Here is a 24,918-nt window from a genome sequence, read left to right as displayed (position 1 = left end):
TCACACTTCCCCTACATTCAGACAAGTCTCACTGATCTCTCAGGGTTCACCTGAAACATCACTTTCCCAGGCCTTCCCCTTACTGCCCAGTTTATACTTTAAGTTTTTGTTTTCTATAACACTCATTTCACTTGTAACCACTTGTGTCATCCCCAACTGGAGGACTCTTAAGTTTCATGAGGGTAGGCATCAAGCCTATTTGTTTCCCTCTATATCCCCAGCACCTTGCTTGGGGACTGACACATAATGGATGCTTATCAAATATTTGTCGAATGAATGTTTGTTGAGCCTACAAACTTTCATTCTCAAATGGTGTTTATGTAGTATTAGTAATAATTTCCTACATAGTTCAATGGCTTACCAAACATCTTTATGAGTTAGTGTTCCAACTTTGGGGTAAAGGCAGTGCAGGTAATATTCTCCCAATTTTTTAGAAAATGAAACATCATCTATGAGGTTATCTGACTTGATTAAGGCAGTGGTTCCAACATTAGAATTCAAATGCATATCTGTATTAAAATTCTGACTATAAATTTTGTGTCACTTACCAGCTGTTAACCAGATGCTCTGGCCGTGGAGCGAAATATGGGTAGCTAGTGGAAGAGAGCAGTGGAAGGAACAGGGAGAAGTGAAAGCCAGGCCTTGGAGGATTTCCTTTCCTCCAGTGCCTGCTTGATTCCTACACAGGATTGCTTTGTCTATCCTGGGAGATGAGACCCTCCACAAGTCTCTCAATGACTTGAGGTTGGGTCAGAGAGCGAGTGAGGCCAGTGAATCCTCACCTTCTGGGGAGGAGAGAAATGAGAGCTGGGACACGGGGCACTCACCCACACTAGTGTGTATGTGCACACTCACATCTGGACAAAATCCACACCAAGGCATGCATACAAATCAACACAGAATGAGCCACTGCACAGTCATACACACAATTAAACATGCACCCCACATACAGATGTCTAGCCACTATCGTGTACATCCAGCCACTGATGTGCACTCCAGTTGTACACCAAGCTGCCATCTTGGACATGTGCATGCATGTGTGCATACACCGAACAGCCCTGATGAAAAATTTGGATAAACGCACTTATGCACACACACAACTAAACACATCCATATGATTTATCATCACACTCAAGTCCATGCACACCTTTGCAAACGCCTGGGAAACAATCACTCTGATCACTCTGGTGCACAAAACCTCCAAATACACTAACAAGCTCTACCCACGCAGAGATGCATCGACACACCCGAGTTGTCATCAGCACTGCAAGTTTTTCCAAACAGCTGCTAAAAAGAGAATGCTGCCCTGCGGGCCAGCCCACGTGACCGGGAGGAAGGCTCTCCCGCCCATGACGGGATGGGAAAACTATGCCTGGGGCCGGCGCTCGGCCCGGCTGCTGCCGCCGAGGAAAGCCGGGACGCGGAGCCCCGCCGAGAGCTTCTTTGCTCCGGACGCCCCTGGACGTGGCGGGCAGCCGCGAGGGTGAGTGGCCCGCACCGCGGTCGGGCGGGGGCGGCAAGTGCGCGCGGGGAGGAGGAGGACTCGCACTGCTGCGGGCGGGGCAGGATGCGGAAGGCGGGAGAGCTGCCAGCGCGCCTTTATTGCGGGTTGGGCAGCTCCCGCATTCCTGCCTCTCGACTCCTGTCTTCTGTATTATAACACAAATTAACATGTTTTGGGTCCTTACTGTGTGCCAGGCTCTGTGCCAAGTGATTTACCCGTTACAATAGTAATACCCGTAGCTCTGCCATTTATTGAGCGCCTACTTTGTGTCAAGTCCTGCCAGCACTTTACTTGTGCTCTTTCATTTTCATGACAACAGATTATCCCCGTCTACAAGAGGGGAACTGGGCTCAGAGACATTAATGATTTGGACAGGGTTGCACAGCTAGTAACTGATGAAAAAGGGACTTGAAGTCTGGTAAATCTGAGTCCAATACCCGAGCTAACAATCACAGTTAACATTTACTGAATGCATTATTTCATTTAATCTTCACATTTATTTAAATATATGATACAGACTGGCAAACTGAGCTCAAAAGGTATTGAACGGCAGGCAGAGATTTGTACCCAATGCTTCTTAACTCTCTTCACTCTCCTTCCCTGCCTAAACTACTTGTCTTAATATGCTTTGTCCTTACTTCTCCATCCCCACTGCTGCTGCCGCATTCTGGGACCTCGCTTTTCAGCTAAACAATTGCAGTGGGCCCTAATACTCTCCCAGCCCAGGTCTCTCCTCTGACACCATGAGTCCCTTGCTACTACCTCATTGTGATCCTCCTCTGCTCCTTGACCACAAAACTGCCCTGCTTGGAAGCCTACAGCGGTCCCTTCCTTAGACTGGCCTTTTCTCAGAGACCCTGTGTTTCCACCATGCTGAAGTAGCAGTAATAGAAAGACAATGTCCTACATAAGGCAACCCAAGGCTGGTGCTCAGTTAGCATTGTTAAAAATCTGTCCTCTCACATCCTTATTTTTGCCTTCCCTCTGCACCATTCTCTAATTTATTCTGTCATCTGGAGTAATTATATCAATTACTCCTGCTTTCAACTGCCCGATCCTCAGACTCTCCACACATTTCCAAGCATCACTACAGCCCTTCATTGTAACACATCAGATTCACTGCAGAATTTGTTTCCTCCCAAAGGTCTGACTTCTCCCCATCTCCTAGCAGGGATACCACACTTACCTGTCTTCCAATCCTTAAACCTTAGGGTTACCTTTTGTTTTAAATGTTATAAAAGTAACAATGCTCATCACAGGAAATTCGAACGGTTCAAAAGTTAGAAAGAGAAAAGTAAAAGCCTACAGACTCCCTCCCAATTCTGAAAGGTAACCCCTTTAACAAGATTTTGTATCTTTTCAGAAAGTATTTCCCCAACCCTTCTGTACATGTATATACTCTATATTTGTGCTGGTTTTTTTTTTTTTTAAACTCAAAGAGAAGCATACTTTACATTCCATGGTACAACTTGCTTTTTTCACTTAACAGTGTGTCTTCGCCATGTTTACATATCTACACATACAGGCCTACTTCGTTCTTCTAATGCTGTCATAGTGTGTCATTGTATGGATGAACTGAGATTATTTTTCACAAGGCTGGAGTCATCTTTGAAGCCACTCTGTCTCCATCGAATATTCAGCAAGTTCTCCAAGATGTCACTTTTTTCTCTGCAAATCTCCCTATTCTTCTCCCCTGTCTCTCTATTCCTTCTCTTATCCTGACCCTACTGATCAGACAGTCTCTCTTGCTGTCTCAATCACTGATGCGCCCTACTCCTGAATGTTCACTGTGGGGTAACAGAGTCCCTCTCCACACCCACAGCTTCACCCACTCCTTCTTCCGGGTCAAAGGCCTGCCAACCTTAATTTGCCTCTATGAGATGAACTCTTGCATAAATCAAACTTCTATTAGTTACATTCTATTTTAGCTTTTCTTTTTTTTTTTTTTTTTGAGATGGAGTCTTGCTCTGTCACCCAGGCTGGAGTTTAGTGGATCATTCTCGGCTCACTACCATCGCTCCTCCTGGGTTCAAGCAATTCTTCTGCCTCAGCCTCCTGAGTAGCTGGGACTACAGGTGCACGCCACCACACCCAGCTAATTTTTGTATTTTTAGTAGAGACGGGGTTTCACCATATTGGCCAGACTGGTCTCGAACTCCTGACCTCGTGATCCACCCGCCTCGGCCTCCCAAAGAGCTGGGATTACAGGCATGAGCCACTGTGCCCGGCCCATTCTAGCTTTTCTTTTGAAAGGAATTCTGTGCCAAATATTTATTCAAGCAAATAACCTTCCCGTGGATTTTTTCACTTCTATTAAGTGGCTTACTCCTGTAACACACATACACATGTGCATACACATCACTACCCTGTTAGTAACTCCCCTGTTAGCTGAGGGGCCATGGTAGAGGAACTTGAGCTCTGGGCTCCTAGCCAGCAGGACTGAGTTCCACCCAAACTTTGACCTAGGAAAAGTAATTTTTCCCTTTTCTGAGCTCTGTTTTCTCTTCTGCCAAGTGGGGATGACAGTATCAGCCTCTTAGAAGTGTGGGGAGAATTAAGGGAGATATGGACATCAAAACTTTGAAATAAGAACACACAACATACATGGAGAATCATCATTCTTTTCCTCTAGGTTAGGGGTTGCAAACCCAGATACTGACAGGGGCTGTGCACAATGTGTATGGGAATGGGATGCATGATATTTGGGAGTGGTGAGGACTGTGAACACTCTAGAACACAGGCTGTCTGTCCTAGTCAGCGTGGGGCACCATGACAATACCACAGTCTGGGGACATGCAACAATAGACATTTATTTCTCACGATCCCTAGAGGCTGGAAGCCCGTCATCAAGGTGTCTGAGGGTTGGTTTCTTCTGAGTCCTCTCTCCGTGGCTTGCAGGTGGCCATGATCTGCTGTGTCTTCACATGGTTGTCACTCTGTATGTGTCTGTGTCCTGATCTCTTCATGTAACGACACCACTCATACTGGATTAGGGCCTACCCATATCAAGGTAAAATATGACTCATTTTACCTTGGTTACCATTTTTAAGGTTCTATCTCTAAATGCAGTCCCATTCTAAGAATCTGAGAGTTAGGACTTCAGTGTGTGAATTCTTGGGAGACACAAGTCAGCCTGTAATACCTTGTCTCAAGGGGCAGCTACCTGGTGACCTGCGTAAATGCAGGCTCAGTGCTGCCCAGATCCTTCTGCTGCTCAAGAAAAGCTGCAAACGTCGATGTTAATATAAAACCTCCCAAGTTTTACATTGGCAACAATTTCCAATTAAAAACCCAAAACAAAAAGTACAGAGTAGTCTGTGATCCACGTGAGGCCACTGATACGCCAATTGATCCCTGTTTGTCTAGGCTCTAATTTCCTCAGTGGCGGGGGCATATTCCATAGCTTTTTAATCCTTCTCAGCCAGTCTTTGCACGTTGTTTATTCTCTCTCTCTCTTTTTTTTTTTTTTTTTTTTTTTTTGATAATGTCTTGCTCTGTTGCCCAGGTTGAAGTGCAGTGGCACTATCTCTGCTCACTGCAGCCTCTGCCTCCTGGGCTCAAGCGATTTTCCCCCCTCAGCCTCCCAAGTAACTGGGACTACAGGCAGGCACCACAACGCCCAGCTAATTTTCGTAGTTTTTGTAGAGACAAGGTTTTGCCATGTTGTCCAGGCTGGTCTCGAACTCCTGGACTCAGGAAATCCACCTGCTTTGGCCTCCAAAAGTGCTGGGATTACAGGCATGAGCCACTGCACTCAGCCTACACATTGTAATATTAACAAAAAGTTAAAAGCTAACCATTGAATGACTAAATTTGAATTTTACAATCTTGTTTAAAGTAGGGCACACCTGTAGAAATCCTGTACCTCTTTGCTTTCATGCCAAGCTATAAAATCGCATCAGTCATTATAACTGCCTTCATCGCCATTGATGCCAAAGTTTGCAAATGTTCAGCTCCTCACAGGGTCACTATTACGGCCACTTTACGGATGGGGAAACAGCAGACCCAGGTCTACCCAGGTCTGCTTGTTTATTCTCATGAGTGTGACAACCTTTTCCCATGACATCATCTCTCTCTTTGTTCTCAGGAATGATTATTGTATCAAAAATCACTACTGTTACTGAGTGCTTACTGTGAGCTGGTTGCTGCATTATCTCATTCAATTTTCACAATTACTCTATAAGGGAGGTGTGAGCAGTCAAATTACTTGAGGGAGGCATTCCTAAAGACCTCAAATAATTCAAAACTGGTGTCATTAAAAGCTCACCTGCTGAATGGAAAACCAAACATCATATGTTCTCACTCATAAGTGGGAGCTAAGCTATGAGGATGCAAAGGCATAAGAATGACACAGTGGACTTCGGGGACTTCAGGGGAAAGGGTGAAAGTGGGATGAGGGATGAAAGACTACAAGTAGGGTACAGTGTATACTGCTCGGGTGATCGGTGCACCAAAATCTCACAAATCACCACTAAAAAACTTACTTATGTAAGCAAACACCACCTGTTCCCCAATAAACTATGGAAATCTTTAAAAAGTTAAAAAAAATAGCTCACCTGCTGAAGAATGGTAGGTATTTCTGATTACCTGTTAGGACAGTGCTGTTATGTGGCTATAGCATAAACACAGTTTACAGTTTACAGTTCACACTGCCTTACAAGATTCTTGACGACTTTTAACTTGGGAAAATTGCGGTTATTTCAGATTTCACACATAAAGTGAAACAATAAATATTCAAATTCGAATAAGACCATACATTATTATTTTTCTCATTTTACAGACAAAGAAACTGAGACCTAGAGAGATGAAATAACTTGCCCAAGGTCAAACAGCTGGAAAATGACTTAACCACCAGACCAGCTCATGCTTCTCTAAGGGTAGACCTGTATCTAATTGTTTTTTTCTTTGTAGAGCTGGTGGGGTGAGGGGAGGGGGGGGTCTCACTTTGTTGCCCAGACAGTCTCACTTTGTTGGCCAGACTGGTCTCGAACTCCTGTCTTCAAGTGATCCCCCACCTCAGCCTCCCAAAATACCAGCGTTCTGGATGTGAGCCATTGTGCCCGGCCCTGTATCAGAAGTTTAGCATTAACTCTGAACGCCCATCAAGGCCTGACCAGAAATGACTCCATGGAAGTTCTTGGGCCCACCCAGAAAAGTCAAGGAAAACTTAGCCTTTTCTCCCTGACCTCTTCAAAGTTCAGAATTTGTTTCTCTCCCTCAGTTCTTAGATCTTGTAGTCCCTTTTATGTCATTCCCAGGGATTGTTGTTTAACCCCAAAATTTCCTTCCCCTGCTGCCTGCCTGGTCTTGGATGCTGTTACATCTAGATGCCGTTGGGCGCCTATTACAAAGGAAAAGGAGGGTGAGGCTCTTTTTTCCTGGTCACACAGGTGTGCCGGCTGGACGCTCAGGTAAGCAGATCATTATAATCTGCCCAGGAAGTTCTAGGGATCAGAGTGGGCCCAACAGGAGCAGCAACTACATCTTTTCACCTCCAAATCCCCAGTGTCCGGCCTCAAAGGCAATAATAATAAGCCATACTATTTATTGGTTATCCATGTGCCAGGCCACAGTATCATGCACACATGCACACCTGATATCCCATTTGGCCCTGTCACTTGATGAGATAAGCACCATCCCGCTTCTTCCCTGGTCTCTGTATTATGGAGCACGGACACGCCAGGTGGCTCAAAGTTGTGAAGCCAAGGCAACACCCCATCCTTCCCTCAGAGCAGAAACAGCAGGGCAAGAACAAAGGCTCAGCCTCCCTAGGGCTTTTTTTTTTGGTGGCACCTGACAGAGCCATAACTCAAACTAACTTAAGTGAAAATGGGAGTTTATAAGAAGCTACCAGAGTCTGTACCTGAAATGCATGCAGGACTCAGGGTGGCAGATCAGGACTGGTTTTTGTTAGTTCAACTGCAGTTAGTGGCAATTACAATTTTAAACAAGGTCTTAAAATTTGTATCATCACATTCAACATCCATTACCTTGTTTGATTTTTGGGAGGGCAAGAAATAATAAAATAATAGAAGCTAATTGCTTTTATACCTCTTGCCATATGCCAGGTCTTATTCTAGAAATATTAAATTCTCATAACAACTGTCTAAGGTAGGTTCTATTATAATCGTGTTCATGTTGGAGAGGAGGAGACTGAAGGGGAGAAATTAAATAACATGTGAAGGTACTACAGCTAGTTCATGGCATCTGAACCCACACAACTATGCTGGAGCTGTTGTAGAAGCCAGCATGCGGCTATTGAAGACTTGAAATGCTCCAGTCTGATTTGAGATCCGCTGCAAGTGTGAAATACATCACTAGGCTTCAAAGACTTAGTACTAAGAATGTACAATGTCTCATTAATAATTTTTATGGTGATTACATGTTGAAATGATGATATTTGGGAAATAATGGGCTAAATAGCATTGAAATTAATTTCACCTGCTTCTTTTTTACTTTTTTAATGTGACTACAAGACAAACTGACACGTGTGACTTGCATCATTTTCCTATTGGGCCGAGCTGCTCACACCCACTCCCCCACTGCTGTGGTCAGGCACGTGGAGACAGGCCCTGGGGATGCGATACAGGGATGTGAACACCCTCAGCCGCCTTCTCTCCCCCTCACATCTCTCACAGCTGCTGCATTCTTCTCTCCCACGGCAGTCCTTGGTCTCCACGCGGCAGAAAACAGCTGTAGACAATGCCAAAGCTTGATGGCTTTGTCTTCGGCCACTCCAGAGCCTGACTCTTGCCCTCAGTGTGCAGAGGAGGCAGCTGAGGCTCAGAGGTGCAGCAGGCCAGGGCCCCGGGGGTGGGCTCCACTGCCCACCACGTTATGCACCACGTTTGTCGTTTTGTAAAGGCTAGGAGTGTATATATTAGAAGGTATAAGTCTTCAGCTTTAACACACGGACTGATTTCCTGTGTGCTTTCAAGAATTCTTGCTGAGACAAACCCTTGGCTTCCGAGGCCTTGTTAGATCATGATGTGTCCTTGGATCTCATTTTCTAGGCTGAGCCAGAAATGAGGAGAGAGAAAGAGAGAAAATAGCAGATGAAATATTTTCTGAGGCATCCTGGCAAGTGGGCCCCACAACTTTGAAGCCTCTGTATTTAGACTCTGGATTCTGGACAGTTTCCAAACGGACACTGATCCTGAGATCTGGAGAGAGGGGACATTTCGTGAGCACTGTGTGAGGAGCAGCTTTTTCCCTCCAAGGATCTCTTTAGCTTTTCAGAGAAGCTGGAGAGGACTGTTTCCAATTTACTTCCTGGAATTCAGGGAGGACGTGGAATGTTTTTTATTATAATATTCTATTCTCCCATCAAAGCGGATTTTCAGCAAGCTTCATCTGCAAGCAAGTCTCGTCCCTTTTAACACCAAACACAGGGAGAATTGCCCTGCTGGGCGAGATTTGGGTGTCCTCTTCCACCCAGGATGAGGTCTCCCCTGAAATACTCCAGGGGCTCCCAGTGGGAGTTCAGGACTATGATCCCTTAGTTCAGTTGCAACTAGTGACAATTACAATTTTAAATACGGCTCTAACTTTTGTATCATGTTTTGTTTTCAAATCCACTATCTTTTTTGATTCTCTGAATAACCCTGTAAGGCAGACTGGGCAAATGTCCATTTTACAGGTAAGGAAATGAAGGCCCAGATAAGATGAAATGACTTTTTCACAGTCACATGATTAGTAAGTTACAAAACTAGGACTGGGACCCCGGTCTTCAGAATCCAAGCCCAGTCATTGCACTGAGTTTTCCTCAGTGGCCAAGTGAGGCTTTGTCATCCACACTTTTATTGAGACCCTTGTGATCCCCTTGCTTTATAAATTGTAATAATACCGGTGGGATGGGGAGGTCCTCAAACGCCAGTGGGACCTCAGCCCCAGCCAGTGTCCAGGCTCTTGACACCATCTCAAGAAGGAATTCAAGGATGAGTTAGAAAATTGTGAGATTATGGTGACTTATTGCAAGGGGAAAAAGTACACACTCAGGAAAGGGGGCTGTGGGCGTTCTCAAGAGGGAGTTGGGCAGAGGGGTTTGGCATTTCTATCTTTACGGGTTTCTTTAACCAACAGGTGGAATATTCATGAAAATTCCTGGAAAAAAGGTGGAGATTTCCCAGAACTGTGGTGCCACCCATTTCTACACCAAATATGGGTGTTCTCGGAGCTGTCGTGGCACTGGTGGGTGTGTGATTGAGTACATGAACGAGCGTATAAAGAGGTCCTGGGTGAAATCTCGATCAAATCCATCACTACGTTGGGTCCAGTGGGTCTTAGCCAGCTTGGTCCACACCCTGTTTTTCAGGGTCTTATCGGCCTATATAGCCTCTAGTCATGTCAAACTGCTGCCTGGAATTTTCCTCCTGTGACCACCCTGGATCATTCCTGTCTCTGTAAGAGTGACCAGTTCATTCAAGGTTGTTCAACAGCTGTGTGTTGAGTATTTACTCTATGCAGGTGCTCCGCTAGGCTCCGGCAGCCCAACTGAGAGAAACATGCAGGGCCCATACTTTCCTGGACCTTCCATTCCAGGGAAAGAGCCAGACAGTTAACAAGTCAAGAAACAAACAAATGCATAATCACAAATTGGGCCAGATGCCTTGAAAGAACAGGATGGAATAAGAGCATATGCAGGGTAGGTGGAATGCTTTGGATCATATGATCAGGGAAGGCCCCTCTGAGGAGATGACAGGAGACCTGAGACTTGAAGGATGAGGCTGGCAGCTACCTGAGGGCTTCCCAGAGGAGGTGAAGGATTGGGGGCATTTCAGGCACAGTTTTTTCCAACCGTGGAGCTTTTACAGTGTCAAACACTGGACTAGATAGAATCTTTGAACGCGTTCCTTCACTCATTTCTCACACAAACTCCCTGAGGTAGGTGTACTATCATTTTCATTGCATAGTTGAGGGAAACAAGTGCTGGGTGTTCCGTGGCTCTTAACCACAGAGTTAAATGCCACTCCTACCTGTCAGTGTGTCAAAACCTGATCACCAACAGGTCAGATTTATTTGAGCGTAATTTACATCTTCCAATCTGCAAGGGGAGATTGTTCAGCACCCAGGCCTAGCAGGCTTGCTCAAGACAAGTATTCCTGGAACTTCTACTGGCAGACACATTCAGGAAGGATCAGTGAGAGGCCCACATCCCCACTTCTGGCCCTTCTCACATCACAGTCTGGTCAGAAGGTCCTTGGGAATAAACCAGGGGGCCAAGTCCTGTGGGCCAGGAGGAAGACTTCCCTGACAGTAGACTCAGGCTGTGGCACTTTGGCTCCTAGTGCTTTTCTAGAACTTGTGTATTGGTGAATCATTAGCTACTTAACAGAGAGATGAGAAGCCAGATTTAAGAACTCATCCATGTTCAGCCAGGCTCGGTGGCTCACGCCTGTAATCCTAGTACTTTGAGGTGAGGCAGGCAGATCACGAGGTCAGGAGTTTGAGACCAGCCTGGCCAGCATAGTGAAACCCAGTCTCTACTAAAAATACGAAAAATTAGCCGGGCATGGTGGCATGTGCCTGTAGTCCCAGCTACTCGGGAGGCTGGGGCAGAAGAATTGCTTGAACCCAGCAGGCGGAGGTTGCAGTGAGCCGAGATTGTGCCACTGCACTCCAGCCTGGCAACAGAGCGAGACTCCATCTCAAAAAATAAATAAATAAATAAAAATAAAAAGAACTCGTCCCATTTTAGCAACCCGTGATTCTATTTCTGGGGTTTAACCAACTAATATTTTTTATCCCTTTAGCAGGAAGGCTCTAATGAAGGCGTCCGTATTCAACTAACACCTTCCCACCCCCAGAAAGGACAATTTAGGAATTGAGATTGTTTTTTAAAGGTGAGAAAGGACTAATACTTACCTCTCTTCTGGTTAATTGGACAGCTCTCTATGGAGCACCTGCTATATGTAAGGCATTCTGCAAGGCTGGCCCCACCCTACGGGCCAGAGAGGGAAAGACCTAGCCCCTGTACTGTAAGGGGTCAAAAGCAAGGAGGGATTTGATCTGATTTGGGTTAGAAAAGCAGAGGAAAAAAGAACTGATTTGTATCAACGGGTGTCAGTGCTCTCTTTTCTGGATTTCAGCCACTGCCTGGTTTTCTCTTCGCTGTGGATTTTCTTGAGGGCAGAGTCCATGTCTCCAACACTTACTAATTAAGCAAATATTTCTTGAACATCCGCTGTGTGTGAGGAAGTTTGAAGCCAGGGTCCAGCTGGGGTCCCTGTACTTATGGAGCTTATATTTTAGTGGAGACACATGGCGGAGGCAACCAAGTAAAGTGAATATGGGTGAGTGGAAAGAGCTGGGAAAAGGGAGCTTGCAGAAAGGGGGCGCTGGCTGAGAGGGCACGTCAGGGAATGCCTGGAGGAAGTGACATTTAAACTGAAATACAGCAGATAAAGAGCCAGCAAAGCAAGAGGGTGGAGCTGTGAGGTTACTGGCGAAGTGGCTGGCGCCTTGGGGCTGAATGGAGCTTGGCCTGGAAAAGGTAGTGGGGGTGGGAGGGGGGTGCTGGGCCAGAGGAGCTGAGGGAGCCAGGGAGGAGCTGAAATTGGGGCGGAGGCTGGAGCCAGCTCCATTGGGGCCTCTTAAGCCGTGGCTGGGGTTCTGATGTTTGCTGTTTAAGCCAGCACCCTACTGGAGGGTCTTGGGGAGTGACACCCTGATCTTTTGGCTCAGGCCTTGGAAACACCCCCCATTAACAAACCAAAGGGGCTTATAGTGGGGACCCAGGGTCCAGGAGGCTGTCCCCTCCATGCCTCTCATCACCTTGTCTAATCCAAGCGTGGGCCTCTCAAAGGACAGGAGGTCTTGCTCAAACATTGATTTACTGCAGCACCCCAAGAGAGAAAAAAAGCATCACTTGTACATTTTCAAAGTCATGTAGTGTGTGTATAAAAATTGTAAAATAAAATACAGAGCATCAGAGAGATTTCTCTATGGCTACATGTGGTTTTGGCATATGCTTCAAGGTCTTTTCTGTAATGTGGGATATTTAGGAGGAAAAATATAAGAAATGCTGACATAATGGAAAGCGTTTGGGTACTAGGGTCAGCCAAACCCAAGTTCAAATATAACTTCTGCCACTAACTAGTTGTGTAAACATAAGTAAATTAGCCTCTCTGAGTTTCAGTGTCTTCTATAAAATGGGGGGAAAATAGCAGGGGCAGGAAGCAAGGGGCATGGATTAAGCATAGTCTTCAGAGGCATACAGACATGAGTTTAACGCCATCTCCATTAATCCCTGATTGTGTGACTCTGAGTAGATAACTTCACTTCTTGGAGTATCTGGTTTTTCCTCTGAAAAAAAAAAAAAAAAAGAGACAATAAGGGCTCAAGTAAGCTTCATAGGACTTAGGTAAGCTTCATATAAAACAATGCAGCAGGCTGGATGCGGTGGCTCACGCCTATAATCTCAGCACTTTCGGAGGCTGAGACAGGTAGATCGCTGGAGTCCAGGAGTTCAAGACCAGCAGGTGACATGGCAAGACTCCATTTCTACAAAAAATACAAAAATTAGCTGGGCATGGTGGCATGCTCCTATAGTCCCAGCTACTCGGGAGGCTGAGGAGGAAGGAACACTTGAGCCCGAGAGGTGGAGGTTGCAGTGAGCTGAGATCATGCCACTGCACTCCAGCCTGGGTGACAAAGTGAGAAAAAAAAAATGTAGATACAGAGCTTCACACAGTGCCTGGAACATTGTAGGTGTGTAATAAGGTGGGTTTGCTTCTGCCTTGGTTTCTCCATCTGTAACTGAAGAGGTTGGATTAGATGGTTCCCTGAGGCCCTCCCCAAGTTCGTGATTCTAAATGTATTTAAAAGGTGCAAGCTGACAGTGGTGGCACACTCCTGTAGGTCCAACTACTTGGGACAGAAGGCTGAGGCAGGAGGATCACTTGAGTCCAGGAGTTCAAGGCTACAGTGAGCTCTTGCACCATGCACTCCAGCCTGGGCAACAGAGCAAGACCCCCATCCCTAAAAAGAAAAGAAAAATAAAGAAAGGCCCTGGAAGAGTTAATCTGCCTGGATTCCTCGGGGCCTTAGTGCCCCTCGAAGCACCCTGCCCCTAGGCTTTCTCCACACCATTGTGTAGAGAATGGGGTGAGGGTGGGGCAGGGCACAAGCTGGGAGCAGGGCTATTTGGAGCCTTGTTTTTCTTGGAGGTGCTGTGGAGGCAAGGAGACTCTCCTCTCCCTCCCTTCCTCTAGGTTTGGAACTAGAATCTAGTCTCCCCGCCTTTATTTCCAAAACATTTCCTGGCTGTAGCTCCCAGCACTCCTCTGGGACTCCAGGAGCCTTCAGGCTCCAGCTCAGAAAACCCTTCCTCCCTGTGTGTCTCAGACACACACCCCTCCACCCAGGCACTGGGGCCTGCCCCGAACCACCTTTTGCAGAGAGGCATTCCCTCTTTGTCCAGAGAAGCTGGTGCAAGGCCATTGTGGGCAAGAAAGCAAATCCACCTTCCTCTTGTGGAGCCTGTGTGGCTGGGAATTGAGGTCAGAAGAGAGAGGGGAGTTGTCAACTGTGACAGATGGTTCCCTTTCTCTCTCTCTCGTCCGGCTGGCTCTTTTCTGCCTGTCTTTGGCTAGCTGTTTGCAGGATTCTCATCTGCCTTGAAGACTTGCTTCCACTTCCTTCCTGCCTCTCTCCCTACTGCAAAATGTTTGTAGAGTGCAACTTTCCAAATCATTTCGAACCTGCTTTAAAAATTCAGTTTCTATTCTGGGGGTCCCAGTTGTGCCGCAGCTCACAAATAAGGCTAAATAGTTTTCCAAGACCCTCATCATGTAGACAAGGGAAAGAAATGGTGATTCACAGGAGCTGGGGAGTGTCTAGGCCATGGTTTTCCAAAAGCACCTGTCATTTATGTAACGTTTCCACGATGTTTGCCGTATCTGCCTACCACCTCTACTAATATTTATGCAACCTAGGTTGAGCAAGTGTGACGTCAGAAATACAATCAAACTGCATCCTTATTTTTTCCTACCCCTCCCTACTTGTAATTTAGTCAGTGAGGGGAGCTCCTTCTCCCCCTGGTTGAAGTCTCCACTCCCTGGCAACCCTTCCATTCGAAGGTGAGATTTCTTCCTGCTCCCCCAGTGAAGGTGTGAAACGGGCAAGGCCATCTGCTCCCCTTCCAAGTTGAAGGGAGGGGAGGTACAGGGACAGGAGGAGGATTTCTAGATGTTTCATGACTGGGGCAGGCCTAGACTGCTCTGCATCTCTGTGCCTGGCAGACATTTAAAGCTATCTTTTCCGTGAGAGCCTTTTGCAGGCTCTTTGGCAGTTACCATTGATTTGTTTTTCTAAGACCAGCCGAGCAGGCGCAAAAGAACCAGCGACTAGGCAAAGGGTAGGAGCAAAACTGCAAGTTTATTTTGGTCACCTAAGGTGTGGGAAAGAGGTCTGTCGGCCTCCGGCAAAGAGGGCCAGCAGAGTCCCCCAGTGGGGCTCTCGGACGGAATTCCTGCTGTCCCGACATCCCGACAGGAGTGAGGACTCAGGAAGGCTGCGTGGCTCACTGGCAGAGAGCGGCTTTTCTAGGAGTGGGAGGGCAATAGGCGGGGCACGGGCATGTCGGGGGACGTTCTGCAGGTGCGACCAGGAAAATCTTGGTCTCTTTGGATTGACATCACCTGGCGCATGCCCAGTTGATCTGCACCTTCCCAGGCGCCGGCTGCATTTTCGCGCGCGCGGGAAGAGCTGGTGGTGAAGAAGAACCCGGAAGTGCACCATCTTGCCTCTGTTCCTCCAAACAACCATTTTGGGCCCTGTGATTATCACACTGCTGGGATGTGGGCAATGAACATTTTCCTTTCTCTGCAAGCCCAGGCCTTCCCCTCAGCATCTGTTTCCAGGGTTAAAGATCCTGGAGCCGGCAGGAGGAGAGGTATGGTCAGCCTGTTTCTGAGGGGAACAGCCAGAGGCAGCCAAAAATCCTGGACAGGCTCTCCAAGAGCCAGCAGCCAAGCAGAGTCTGAAGGGAAAGGAGATTGAAGGCCCGGAAGGAAAAATGAGTTCCAAAGGTCGATGCCTGAGCAATGCCCCTGCCGTGCAACCAGGACCACAGCTGCTGAGGATCCCCCTAATACTCAAACGCTCTGATTGGATAGCCACAGGCTGAGTGAGGACTATGAAGCCCACAGTGCTTTGCATCTGGAAAGAGAACAGATTAAAGTCTGAAAGGTTCAGCACTGCAGCTAGAAGGAACCCTAGAGACCATCTACTCTAGTGGTTCCCAAAACAAGGTCTCTGAACCTCCATCAACAGCAACACTTGGAAACTCATTAGAAATGCAAATGATCCAGCTTTACCCCAGAACTAATGAATGAGAAACTTTGGGGATAAGGCCCAACAACCTGTGTGTTAACAAACCCTCGAGGTGAGTGTGATGCGCACTGAAGTTTAGGAACCACTGCTCTAGTCCAGCCCGTTGTTCAGGTGAGGAAACTGAGGCCCAGAGAGGGAAAAGGGTTTGCCTAAGGTCACAAAGCAAGTTACCATTTCATAGTTTATCTCCATGGCAGGAAGTCATGCCTGGGATGTTCCCCCTCCTGGTTTCATTCCTGAGAGAGAGGCTGTTAATTGCAAAGCAACGGAACTGATTTGTTGAGAGATCTTGGGCAAGTTGCTTATTTCTGCTCTGGGTCTCAGTTTCTGCGTATGCATAGTGAGGGCAGGGAGTAGATACCTCTGGGTGTATAGCACACTGGTCTCCGGTGGGATCATGCTATTGCTGCCATCAGCCTTAAGGACACGGTCTAGCCTGGGACGGGAGGACACAGGCTCTGGATCTGGATGGCCTGGTTCAAACCTTAGCCCTGCCATCTACTCATTGCGTGATGTAGACTAGGAGCGTCCAGTCTTTTGGCTTCCCTGTGCCACGTCGGAAGAAGAATTGTCTTTGGCCACACATAAAATACACTAACATTAACAATAGGTGATGAACTTAAAAAAAATCGCAAAAAATATCTCATGATGTTTTAAGAAAGTTTACAAAACTTGTGTTGGGCTGCATTCAAAGCCATCCTGGGGTGCATGCAGCCCACAGGCCCCGGGTGGGAAAAGTGTGATGTAGACACATTGCTCAACTTCTCTGAGCCTCCGCTTCCTCTCCTGTATCTATTCTCTAAGGGTATTGTGAAGATCAAGTAACGAATGGAAAGCTCTTAGCACATGCCTGGCGCTCAGGAAACACCTGGGGGAGGAGCTGCTACCGGCCTGCCAAGGTCGCTCAGGTGATGGTTGACCTCTTCTCAGTAACTGAATCCTCAGCCCTCCTCATGCACAACCCTGAGTCTCCCGTGAGAAGCAGACTACTTGCAAAGTCACCTACAAATCAAACATTTCTACGCTTGTAGAACTGTAACTTTCTATTCATGCCATAGATTTGGATGAAACCATGGATCATTTCTCTCCATTCATAGCTCCTCCCAGTCACCGGTCTCTGGGTCATAAGGTCTGCATCCATTTCAGCCACTCTGGGGGATGATGGTCTGATCATGAGTGCCTCACCCCCGAGACCCCTTCAAAGTGTATTCTGGGTAATGACTCCACTCACCCAAATACTTCCTCAAGCTATGACGACTCTGTCTACATCACATCTACTTGTATGTGATGCAGGAAAGAGCAAGAGACAGAAATCCAGTTGAGTGTATCCCAGCTGCCTCCTCCTGTGCACCCCCTCTGACCAGACCCAGGCCAGCTTGGTGGCCACACTCACCTGTCACAGCTCTCTTGCCTCCCACAGGTGACCACCATGATTCCCTGGGTGCTCTTGGCCTGTGCCCTCCCCTGTGCTGCTGACCCACTGCTTGGCGCCTTTGCTCGCAGGGACTTCCGGAAAGGCTCCCCTCAACTAGTCTGCAGCCTGCCTGGCCCCCAGGGCCCACCCGGTCCCCCAGGAGCCCCAGGGCCCTCAGGAATGATGGGACGAATGGGCTTTCCTGGCAAAGATGGCCAAGATGGACAGGACGGCGACAGGGGGGACAGTGGAGAAGAAGGTAAGAGGCCTGCACCTGCCCCTCTCGTTCCCACCTGGCTGACAGCATCCGGCATGCAAGGGATGTCATGAAGTTGATAAAACTAGTATGAATCCTCTTCATTATAAATCAGATTACTGTTTACTTATAAACAGAGCTATATAATTATATATATTCCCTCCCCCCACCTTGAGACAGAGGCTTGCTCTGTTGCCCAGGCTGGAGTGCAGTGTGTGATCTCAGCTCACTGCAACCTCTGCCTCCTGGGATCGAGCAATTCTCCTGCCTCAGCCTCCTGAGTAGCTGGGGCTACAGACGCCACCATACCTGGCTAATTTTTGAGTCTTTTTAGTAGAGATAGGGTTTCACCATGTTGGCCAGGCTGGTCTCAAACTCCTGATCTCAAGTGATCCATCTACCTCACCCTTCCAAAGTGCTGGGATTATAGGCATGGGCCACTGTGCCCAGCCTCAGAGCAGTTTATTCTGAAAGGAACATGGGTATTGAATTTTGTGTTCCTGTCCCTGGTGCACCTTTGGGTTGCTAAGTGACTTTGGAAAAGTCTCCCAAAATATTACTCAGAATTCTTGACGATTGCAAGTGACAGAAACCCAATTTATAGTCCCAAATGGAATGTATTAGCTCATAAAACTGAGACATCAGGCCAGGCGCAGTGGCTCACACCTTTAATCTCAGCACTTTGGGAGGCTGAGGTGGGTGGATCACTTGAGGCCAGGAGTTCAAGACCAGCCCGGCCAACGTGGCAAAACCCCATCTCTACTAAAAATACAAAAAATTAGCCAGGCCTGGTGGCGCTTGCCTGTAATCCCAGCTACTCTGGAGGCTGAGGTAGGAGAATTGCTTGAACCCGGGAGGCCGAGGTTAGAGTGAGTTGAGATTGCGCCACTGCACTTCAGCCTGGGGAACAGAGCGGGATCCTGTCTCCAAAAAAACAAAAACAAAAACAAAAAAAGCAAAACACAAAACGAAACAAAAAACAAAACAAAACAAAACAAAACTGAGGCATCCAAGAGCCGAGCTCCAGGAATAGCTGAGTCCAGGAGCTCAAATATCATTGTCAGGGCTCTGCTTCTCTCTGTGTTTGTTGCATCCTCACAAAGGCTGGAAGTTCTGAAATAGCAACTGCTGGGCTCAGGCCCACATCTTCCTGGCTTCATCCACAGAGCAAATCTCAGAACAGCCAATTCTCCTTGGCCACATGTGTATCCTGGACCAACTCCCTTGACCAAGGAGGTGAGGTGCCGCCGTTTGCAGGGCAGGCTCATGGGGCCACCCCTGCGTGCATGTTTGTGTGTGTGTATGTGTGTGTGTGTGTGTGTGTGTGTATGTGTGTGTGTGTGTGAGTCATTGTGACTGACAGCCCTGCTAGGACCATATGAAATGAAATGGTGAACGGCAGCTCCCCAAAGGAAGGGATGCCAGGCAGACGGCAAGCAGAATGGATATACTCTACAGACCTTTCCGTTGTGACATTCCTTATATCTCCAAACTTTCACCCCAGCAACCAGGCACTTTTCAGTGTCAGCAGCATCCCTAAGCCTACATTTTAAGCAGTAGAGAAATGTAATAATTTTTATTTGTATGGCATTTTCATATTGACAAAGCACTTTTGAGCATGTTGCCCATCTGACCATCCATATCCTGTGCCAGAGGGATTCTTATTTTCGCCATGTTGCAGATGAGGATACCGAGAGTCAGAGTGATTCAGTTGAGAGCAAAATATCATCCCTGAAAGAACATGAACTTTGGAAACAAATCTGGTCACTGATTTTGGCAAACTATTTAACCTCTCTCCAAACCATGGTTTCCTCATCTCTAAAATATGGATAATAATAGCACCTGTCTCACAGGGTTGTGGTAAAGATGAAATACAACAGTGTATGCAGCACCTGTCTCAGCGTAGACATACAATAAATGTTAGGCACCCTGTAATTGACTTATTGAGCTCACATAACACACAGATAGTTGACTGCAAATCCAGGTCTTTTCCTACCACACCAAACTAATTCCTTCAAAAGTACCTCCTCCCCAGGAGATTAGTATAAAAGTGACCATCATAGCTTTGACTGGCGGTATGTGTGTGGGGGGGTCTTCCAGCGTGCTGGGCACTGGTGTCATGATATCCAATTTCCTGACCACAACAGCAGACTCAGGTCTGGACATCTGCTCCAAGCAGGCCAGCTAGAGTTTTCCCTGAGATTGGCCTATGGATCCTGAGAGACAGAGTCTCTGCTGTTGACTTTTTCCCCAAATAGATAAAGCTTACCAGGAAGTTCTACCATGTACTGGGGCTGCCTTTGGCCATCTCTTCTGCTATGTGTTGAGTCTCTGCAGAGAAGGAAGCCACCACACCAAGGAAGGCGGTGTTGGGAACCCAGCACATGTAACCCAGACAAAGCTTGTCACCCTGGGGCTAATTCAGGATAACATCCAACCGCCCCCCATCACCACACACACAAATTCACCTCCAGAAAAGTCTTTCAAGAGTAAAGTCAACTTTTCCTGAAGTCTCTCGAAAAAGGTAATGAAGAGGAAAGCACATTATATAGTTCATGGCAGGACTTCCCGGTAAGCTTTCTTACCTATTTGTCTCCCACCAAAAACCCCAAGTCAAAATGACTTGGGGGCTGCATGGTGGCTCATGCCTGTAATTTCAGCACTTTGGGAGGCTGAGGCAGGAGTACTGGGAGGCCAGGAGTTTGAGACCAGCCTGGGCAACATAGGGAGATACCATCTGGACAAAAAATTTTAAAATTAACCAAGCGTGGTGGTGTGTGCCTGAAATCCCAGCTACTCAGGAGGCTGAGGCAGGAGGATTACTCGAGCCCAAGAGTTTGAGGTTACAGTGAGCTATGATCGCACCACTGCACTCCAGCCTGGGTAACAATGTGAGACTCTATCTCTAAAAAAAAAAAAAAAAAAAAAAGATTCTGTCTCTACTCCTCTTCTGTTGGTCCCTTTTCCCACCTTTTGTTTATTTTCATTTTTTCAAGAGTTTTGTGACTTTTCTTAGTTTTATTTTTTCCCATTCTTTTTGTTTATTTTTAATTATATGAGTAATATACAAATGCAGTCTCACTGTCATATATTCAAACAATACACATAAAGCAAAAGTCCTCCTTACTTACTACTCCTTCTCATCCTCCCCTCACCCTCCAGAGGTAACCACTATTAATTGGTTAGGTGTGTATGTTTCATGGCCTTTTTCTGTGTATTTACATATGTGTTTAATAATACTGGACATTGTCAGGCATTTAACATAAGCACTCTGTTGCTGAAAATCAAGTGTTCAGTAACAAAATGCTATTTGGAAACCTATTTCCGAATTACATAAAATAGGAAAAATTCAGATGCATTACAGATTAACTCAGAACTCTAAAACACAGTGAAATGCCTACATACATACGTATAAGAAACAAAGTAACTTGTTAGGATGGAAAATGCCTGAAACATTACTTCCTTGACCACCCAGTTCATATGGGTGACATAACCTTGTGTCAGTGAACTCAAGTCATTATCCACATAGGTTTTGTTTAAAATGTTGAGTTGAAGGGACATAAACTAAATTGATTTTATATAATCAATAGCCAAAAATGTTGTATTGAGAGAAATGTGCATTTTATGAAATATGAGTATGAAACATCAAAAAGCGTTCTAAAGGATAACACAATTGGCGGAATTGTTCTGCAGGGAATGCCAGCTAGTATTTAGGGAATGTTTGCTATAGGCCAGGCACTCTTCTATGCGTTTAAATGGGTGTAGAAATATTTAGCATTGTGGATTCCTTTTGTTTTCCTAATTTTTATTTTTTAGAGACAAGGTCTCACTCTGTTGCCCAGGCTGGAATGCAGTGACACAATCAGAGCTCACTGTAACCTGGAACTCGTGGGCTCAGGGGATCCTCTCACCTCAGCCTCCCAGGTAGATAGGGCTACAGGTGCACGCCACCATGCCTGACTAATTTTTATATTTTTTGTAGAGATAGCGTCTGGCTACATTGCCCAGGCTGGTCTCAAACTCCTGGCCTCAAGCGATCCTCCAGTCCCAGCTTCCCAAAGTGCTGGGATTACAGACATGAGCCACCATGCTCAGCCTGGCGTCCTTTTAACATAAAGGGTCTGGCCACCTGCTCTTTCCTTTTAGTATATGTTAGAGAAGGTTTCATAGAGTACACGTAACTCTACTTTTCTTTTTTTTTAACTCCTGCATAGAAATCCACAGTATGAATGGACTATAATTTTTTTTTATCATTTTCCTTTGGATGGGCATTTAGTTGTTCCTATTTTTTGCTATTGTAAGCAATGCCGCAATAAAATCCTTGTACACAGGCCGGGCGCGGTGGCTCAAGCCTGTAATCCCAGCACTTTGGGAGGCCGAGACGGGCGGATCACGAGGTCAGGAGATCGAGACCATCCTGGCTAACACGGTGAAACCCCGTCTCTACTAAAAAATACAAAAACTAGCCAGGCGTGGTGGCCGGCGCCTGTAGTCCCAGCTACTCGGGAGGCTGAGGCAGGAGAATGGTGTGAACCCAGGAGGCGGAGCTTGCAGTGAGCTGAGATCCGGCCACTGTACTCCAGCCTGGGTGACAGCGAGACTCCGTCTCAAAAAAAAAAAAAATAATAAAAAATAAAATCCTTGTACACGTGCACAGGGCTTGTATGCACTAGGCAGGGATTTTACTAAGATCAATGTGTTGAAATCAAGAGGCTTTTTCTAGTTCTCTTCTCAACCCATTACCAGCACAGCCCATGGAAGGATTGATCTGGCAGACAGACCAGACCCTTCCTTAGAAGGCAGGAAAAGGAAAGGGTGTGAAGTTTTTGCCCTGATCCACAGTGATTTTTAAAGGTAAGTATCATCATTTCCATTTTCCAGATAGCTAGCATGAGGATTTACGCCCACTTCTATGTGTCTCCAAAGCCTTCTTGTTCTTTCCATTACCCAAGCACTCCTTCTCCAAGATTGGAACACCAAGGAGCACCCCTCTGCCTAGGTCTGTGAGGACCCTCCATAACATCAGCTGCTCTGTCTTCCAGGTCCACCTGGCCGGACAGGTAACCGGGGAAAGCCAGGACCAAAGGGCAAAGCCGGGGCCATTGGGCGGGCTGGCCCCCGTGGCCCCAAGGGGGTCAACGGCACCCCTGGGAAGCATGGCACACCAGGCAAGAAGGGGCCTAAGGGCAAGAAGGGGGAGCCGGGCCTCCCAGGCCCCTGCAGCTGCGGCAGCGGCCATACCAAGTCAGCTTTCTCGGTGGCAGTGACCAAGAGCTACCCACGGGAGCGGCTGCCCATCAAGTTTGACAAGATTCTGATGAACGAGGGTGGTCACTACAATGCTTCCAGCGGCAAGTTCGTCTGCGGCGTGCCTGGGATCTACTACTTCACCTATGACATCACGCTGGCCAACAAGCACCTGGCCATCGGCCTGGTGCACAACGGCCAGTACCGCATCCGGACCTTTGATGCCAACACCGGCAACCACGATGTGGCCTCGGGCTCCACCATCCTGGCTCTCAAGCAGGGTGACGAAGTCTGGCTGCAGATCTTCTACTCAGAGCAGAATGGGCTCTTCTACGACCCTTACTGGACAGACAGCCTCTTTACGGGCTTCCTAATCTATGCCGACCAGGATGACCCCAACGAGGTATAGACATGCCAGTGTGGTCCTCCAGGCAGGGAGCAAGCTTCTGGACTTGGGCTTACAGAGCAAGACCCCTCAACTGTAGGCTGGGAGTGGGGGGTCCAGTGAGCAGTTCTAGCCTCAGGCTGACCTCCTCTGCCTCTTTTTTTCCCCATCATTAAATCCAAACCTTTTTATTCATCCAACCATCTATTTATTCACTTCTTTTTAAAGTATCTACTATGTAACAGGCACTATGCTATTCTCTGAAAGGCGCAGCAGTGGACAAGACAGAGCATCTGTCCTCATGCGGCTTACATTCTAGCAGGAGATACAATTTACAAATAACCAAGCAAATAATGTAATATTATGCCAGGATAGAAATGAACATGCCATGGTTGACAGTAATAGGAATAACAGGAGACAGGGAAGAGGTGGAAATTTGTTTATTTTTGTTTGTTTGTTTGCCTTTTTAGGTTTATTTACATACAGTGACTCTCCAAATTTTAAGTTGACAGCTCAGTGAATAATTTTTACTTATGTGCACACCCTGAAACCTCCATGTAGATCGAAGAACAAGCAATTTCCAGCCTCTCACCTCCCTTCCCCAAAGGCTCTCTTAAGACCCCTCTAAGTCAGTACCTGGAAAAGTTCCATTTTTGAGCTGAGTTCCAAAGAAGGAAATAGAGCAATGCAAAGGCCTCGGAAAAGAGGTCTCCCAGCAAATGACTCTGCAAGTGCAAAGACTTTGACAGGAAAGAGGGAGGGGCCAACGTCAGAACTGAGAAGCAAGGCAAGAGGCATGAGGCTGGAAGATAATACAGAACCTCCCAGGCCTTGGCAGAGCTCCTTCCGCTCACAAAGGCTTATCAGAATGCAAAGTGAGCATGACACTGATAAGCAGATCATCTTGAATCTGCTCAATGCATGAGTCAAGTCAGCCACAGACTTGAGCACTTTATTATTAGTTAATCTTTTGCAGGTCCACTTCTCAATGAATGAGATACACCAGGATATGCACGTACGCCTGAGAACTGCTGCTCTAAGATGGCAGGAATGGATCCCACGCAAATGAATCTCACCCCAAGTCCAGGTGTTTCCAGTATGCAGGGATCTGAGGGCTTAAGAAGCCGCAGTAAAAGTGCCAGGTGCTGGCCGGATGTGGTGGCTCACGCCTGTAATCCCAGGACTTTGGGAGGCTGAGGCAGATGGATCACTTGAGGTCAAGAGTTCAAGAGCAGCTTGGCCAACATGGCGAAATGTTATCTCAAAAAATACAAAAATTAGACAGGCGTGGTGGTAGGCACCTGTAATCCCAGATACTGGGGAGGCTGAGGTGGAAGAATTGCTTGAACCTGGGAGGTGGAGGTTGCAGTTAGCTGAGATCATGCCACTGCACTGCAGCCTGGGCAACAGAATAAGACTGTCTCAAAAAAAAAAAAAAGGCAGGTACTGAGAGCCCCATGAAACAATTTGCTGGAGAGAATTTTCAGTTGAAGCCACAGGTCCCTAGCAGCTTTCTCTGGCTGCCCGCCTAGAGAGATACTCAGGGACAGCAATAGCTGCATGGGATGGTTCTGGAAGGAGTGGCTATCTCCATAAGTAAAATGGGGTTTATTTAAAATAACTCCATTTTCTCTGGACCATAAATGGTTTGGGATTGGGGTGGGTCTGAAAAATTCAGGAAAGGCTTTCTGATCCAATCAGATTGACGTGTGGGTTGGGGTCCCCTGCAGCACCCCTGTGGGAAGGGGTCAGCTTTAGCCAGTGAACAGTTCTTTTTT

At 47.0% G+C, this 24,918-nt stretch overlaps 1 protein-coding gene across 1 annotated transcript; it reads left to right on the top strand.

Moving 5' to 3' along the window:
- The first annotated feature begins 1,353 nt into the window (after positions 1–1,353).
- Positions 1,354–24,573, top strand: C1QTNF2 (C1q and tumor necrosis factor related protein 2). Its single transcript, XM_011947704.1, has 3 exons — positions 1,354–1,483; positions 17,259–17,511; positions 22,551–24,573. Exons 1-3 carry the CDS (start codon positions 1,358–1,360, stop codon positions 23,162–23,164), a joined length of 993 nt encoding a protein of 330 aa, XP_011803094.1. The 5' UTR covers positions 1,354–1,357; the 3' UTR covers positions 23,165–24,573.
- The last annotated feature ends 345 nt before the right edge of the window (positions 24,574–24,918 follow it).

This window comes from Colobus angolensis, unplaced genomic scaffold (genome assembly GCF_000951035.1).
Source record: "Colobus angolensis palliatus isolate OR3802 unplaced genomic scaffold, Cang.pa_1.0 Scaffold27, whole genome shotgun sequence".
In the NCBI taxonomy this organism is placed as follows: Eukaryota; Metazoa; Chordata; class Mammalia; order Primates; family Cercopithecidae; genus Colobus; species Colobus angolensis.
This window is presented reverse-complemented; position numbering and strand designations above follow the sequence as displayed.

Bases quoted from the DNA above. Each gene is read 5' to 3' on its own strand.
- C1QTNF2 (XM_011947704.1), top strand. From the start codon at position 1,358: ATGGGAAAACTATGCCTGGGGCCGGCGCTCGGCCCGGCTGCTGCCGCC. The intron at 1,484-17,258 runs GTGAGTGGCCCG...TGCCTCCCACAG, and splicing joins CGTGGCGGGCAGCCGCGAGG to GTGACCACCATGATTCCCTG. The intron at 17,512-22,550 runs GTAAGAGGCCTG...TCTGTCTTCCAG, and splicing joins GGGGGACAGTGGAGAAGAAG to GTCCACCTGGCCGGACAGGT.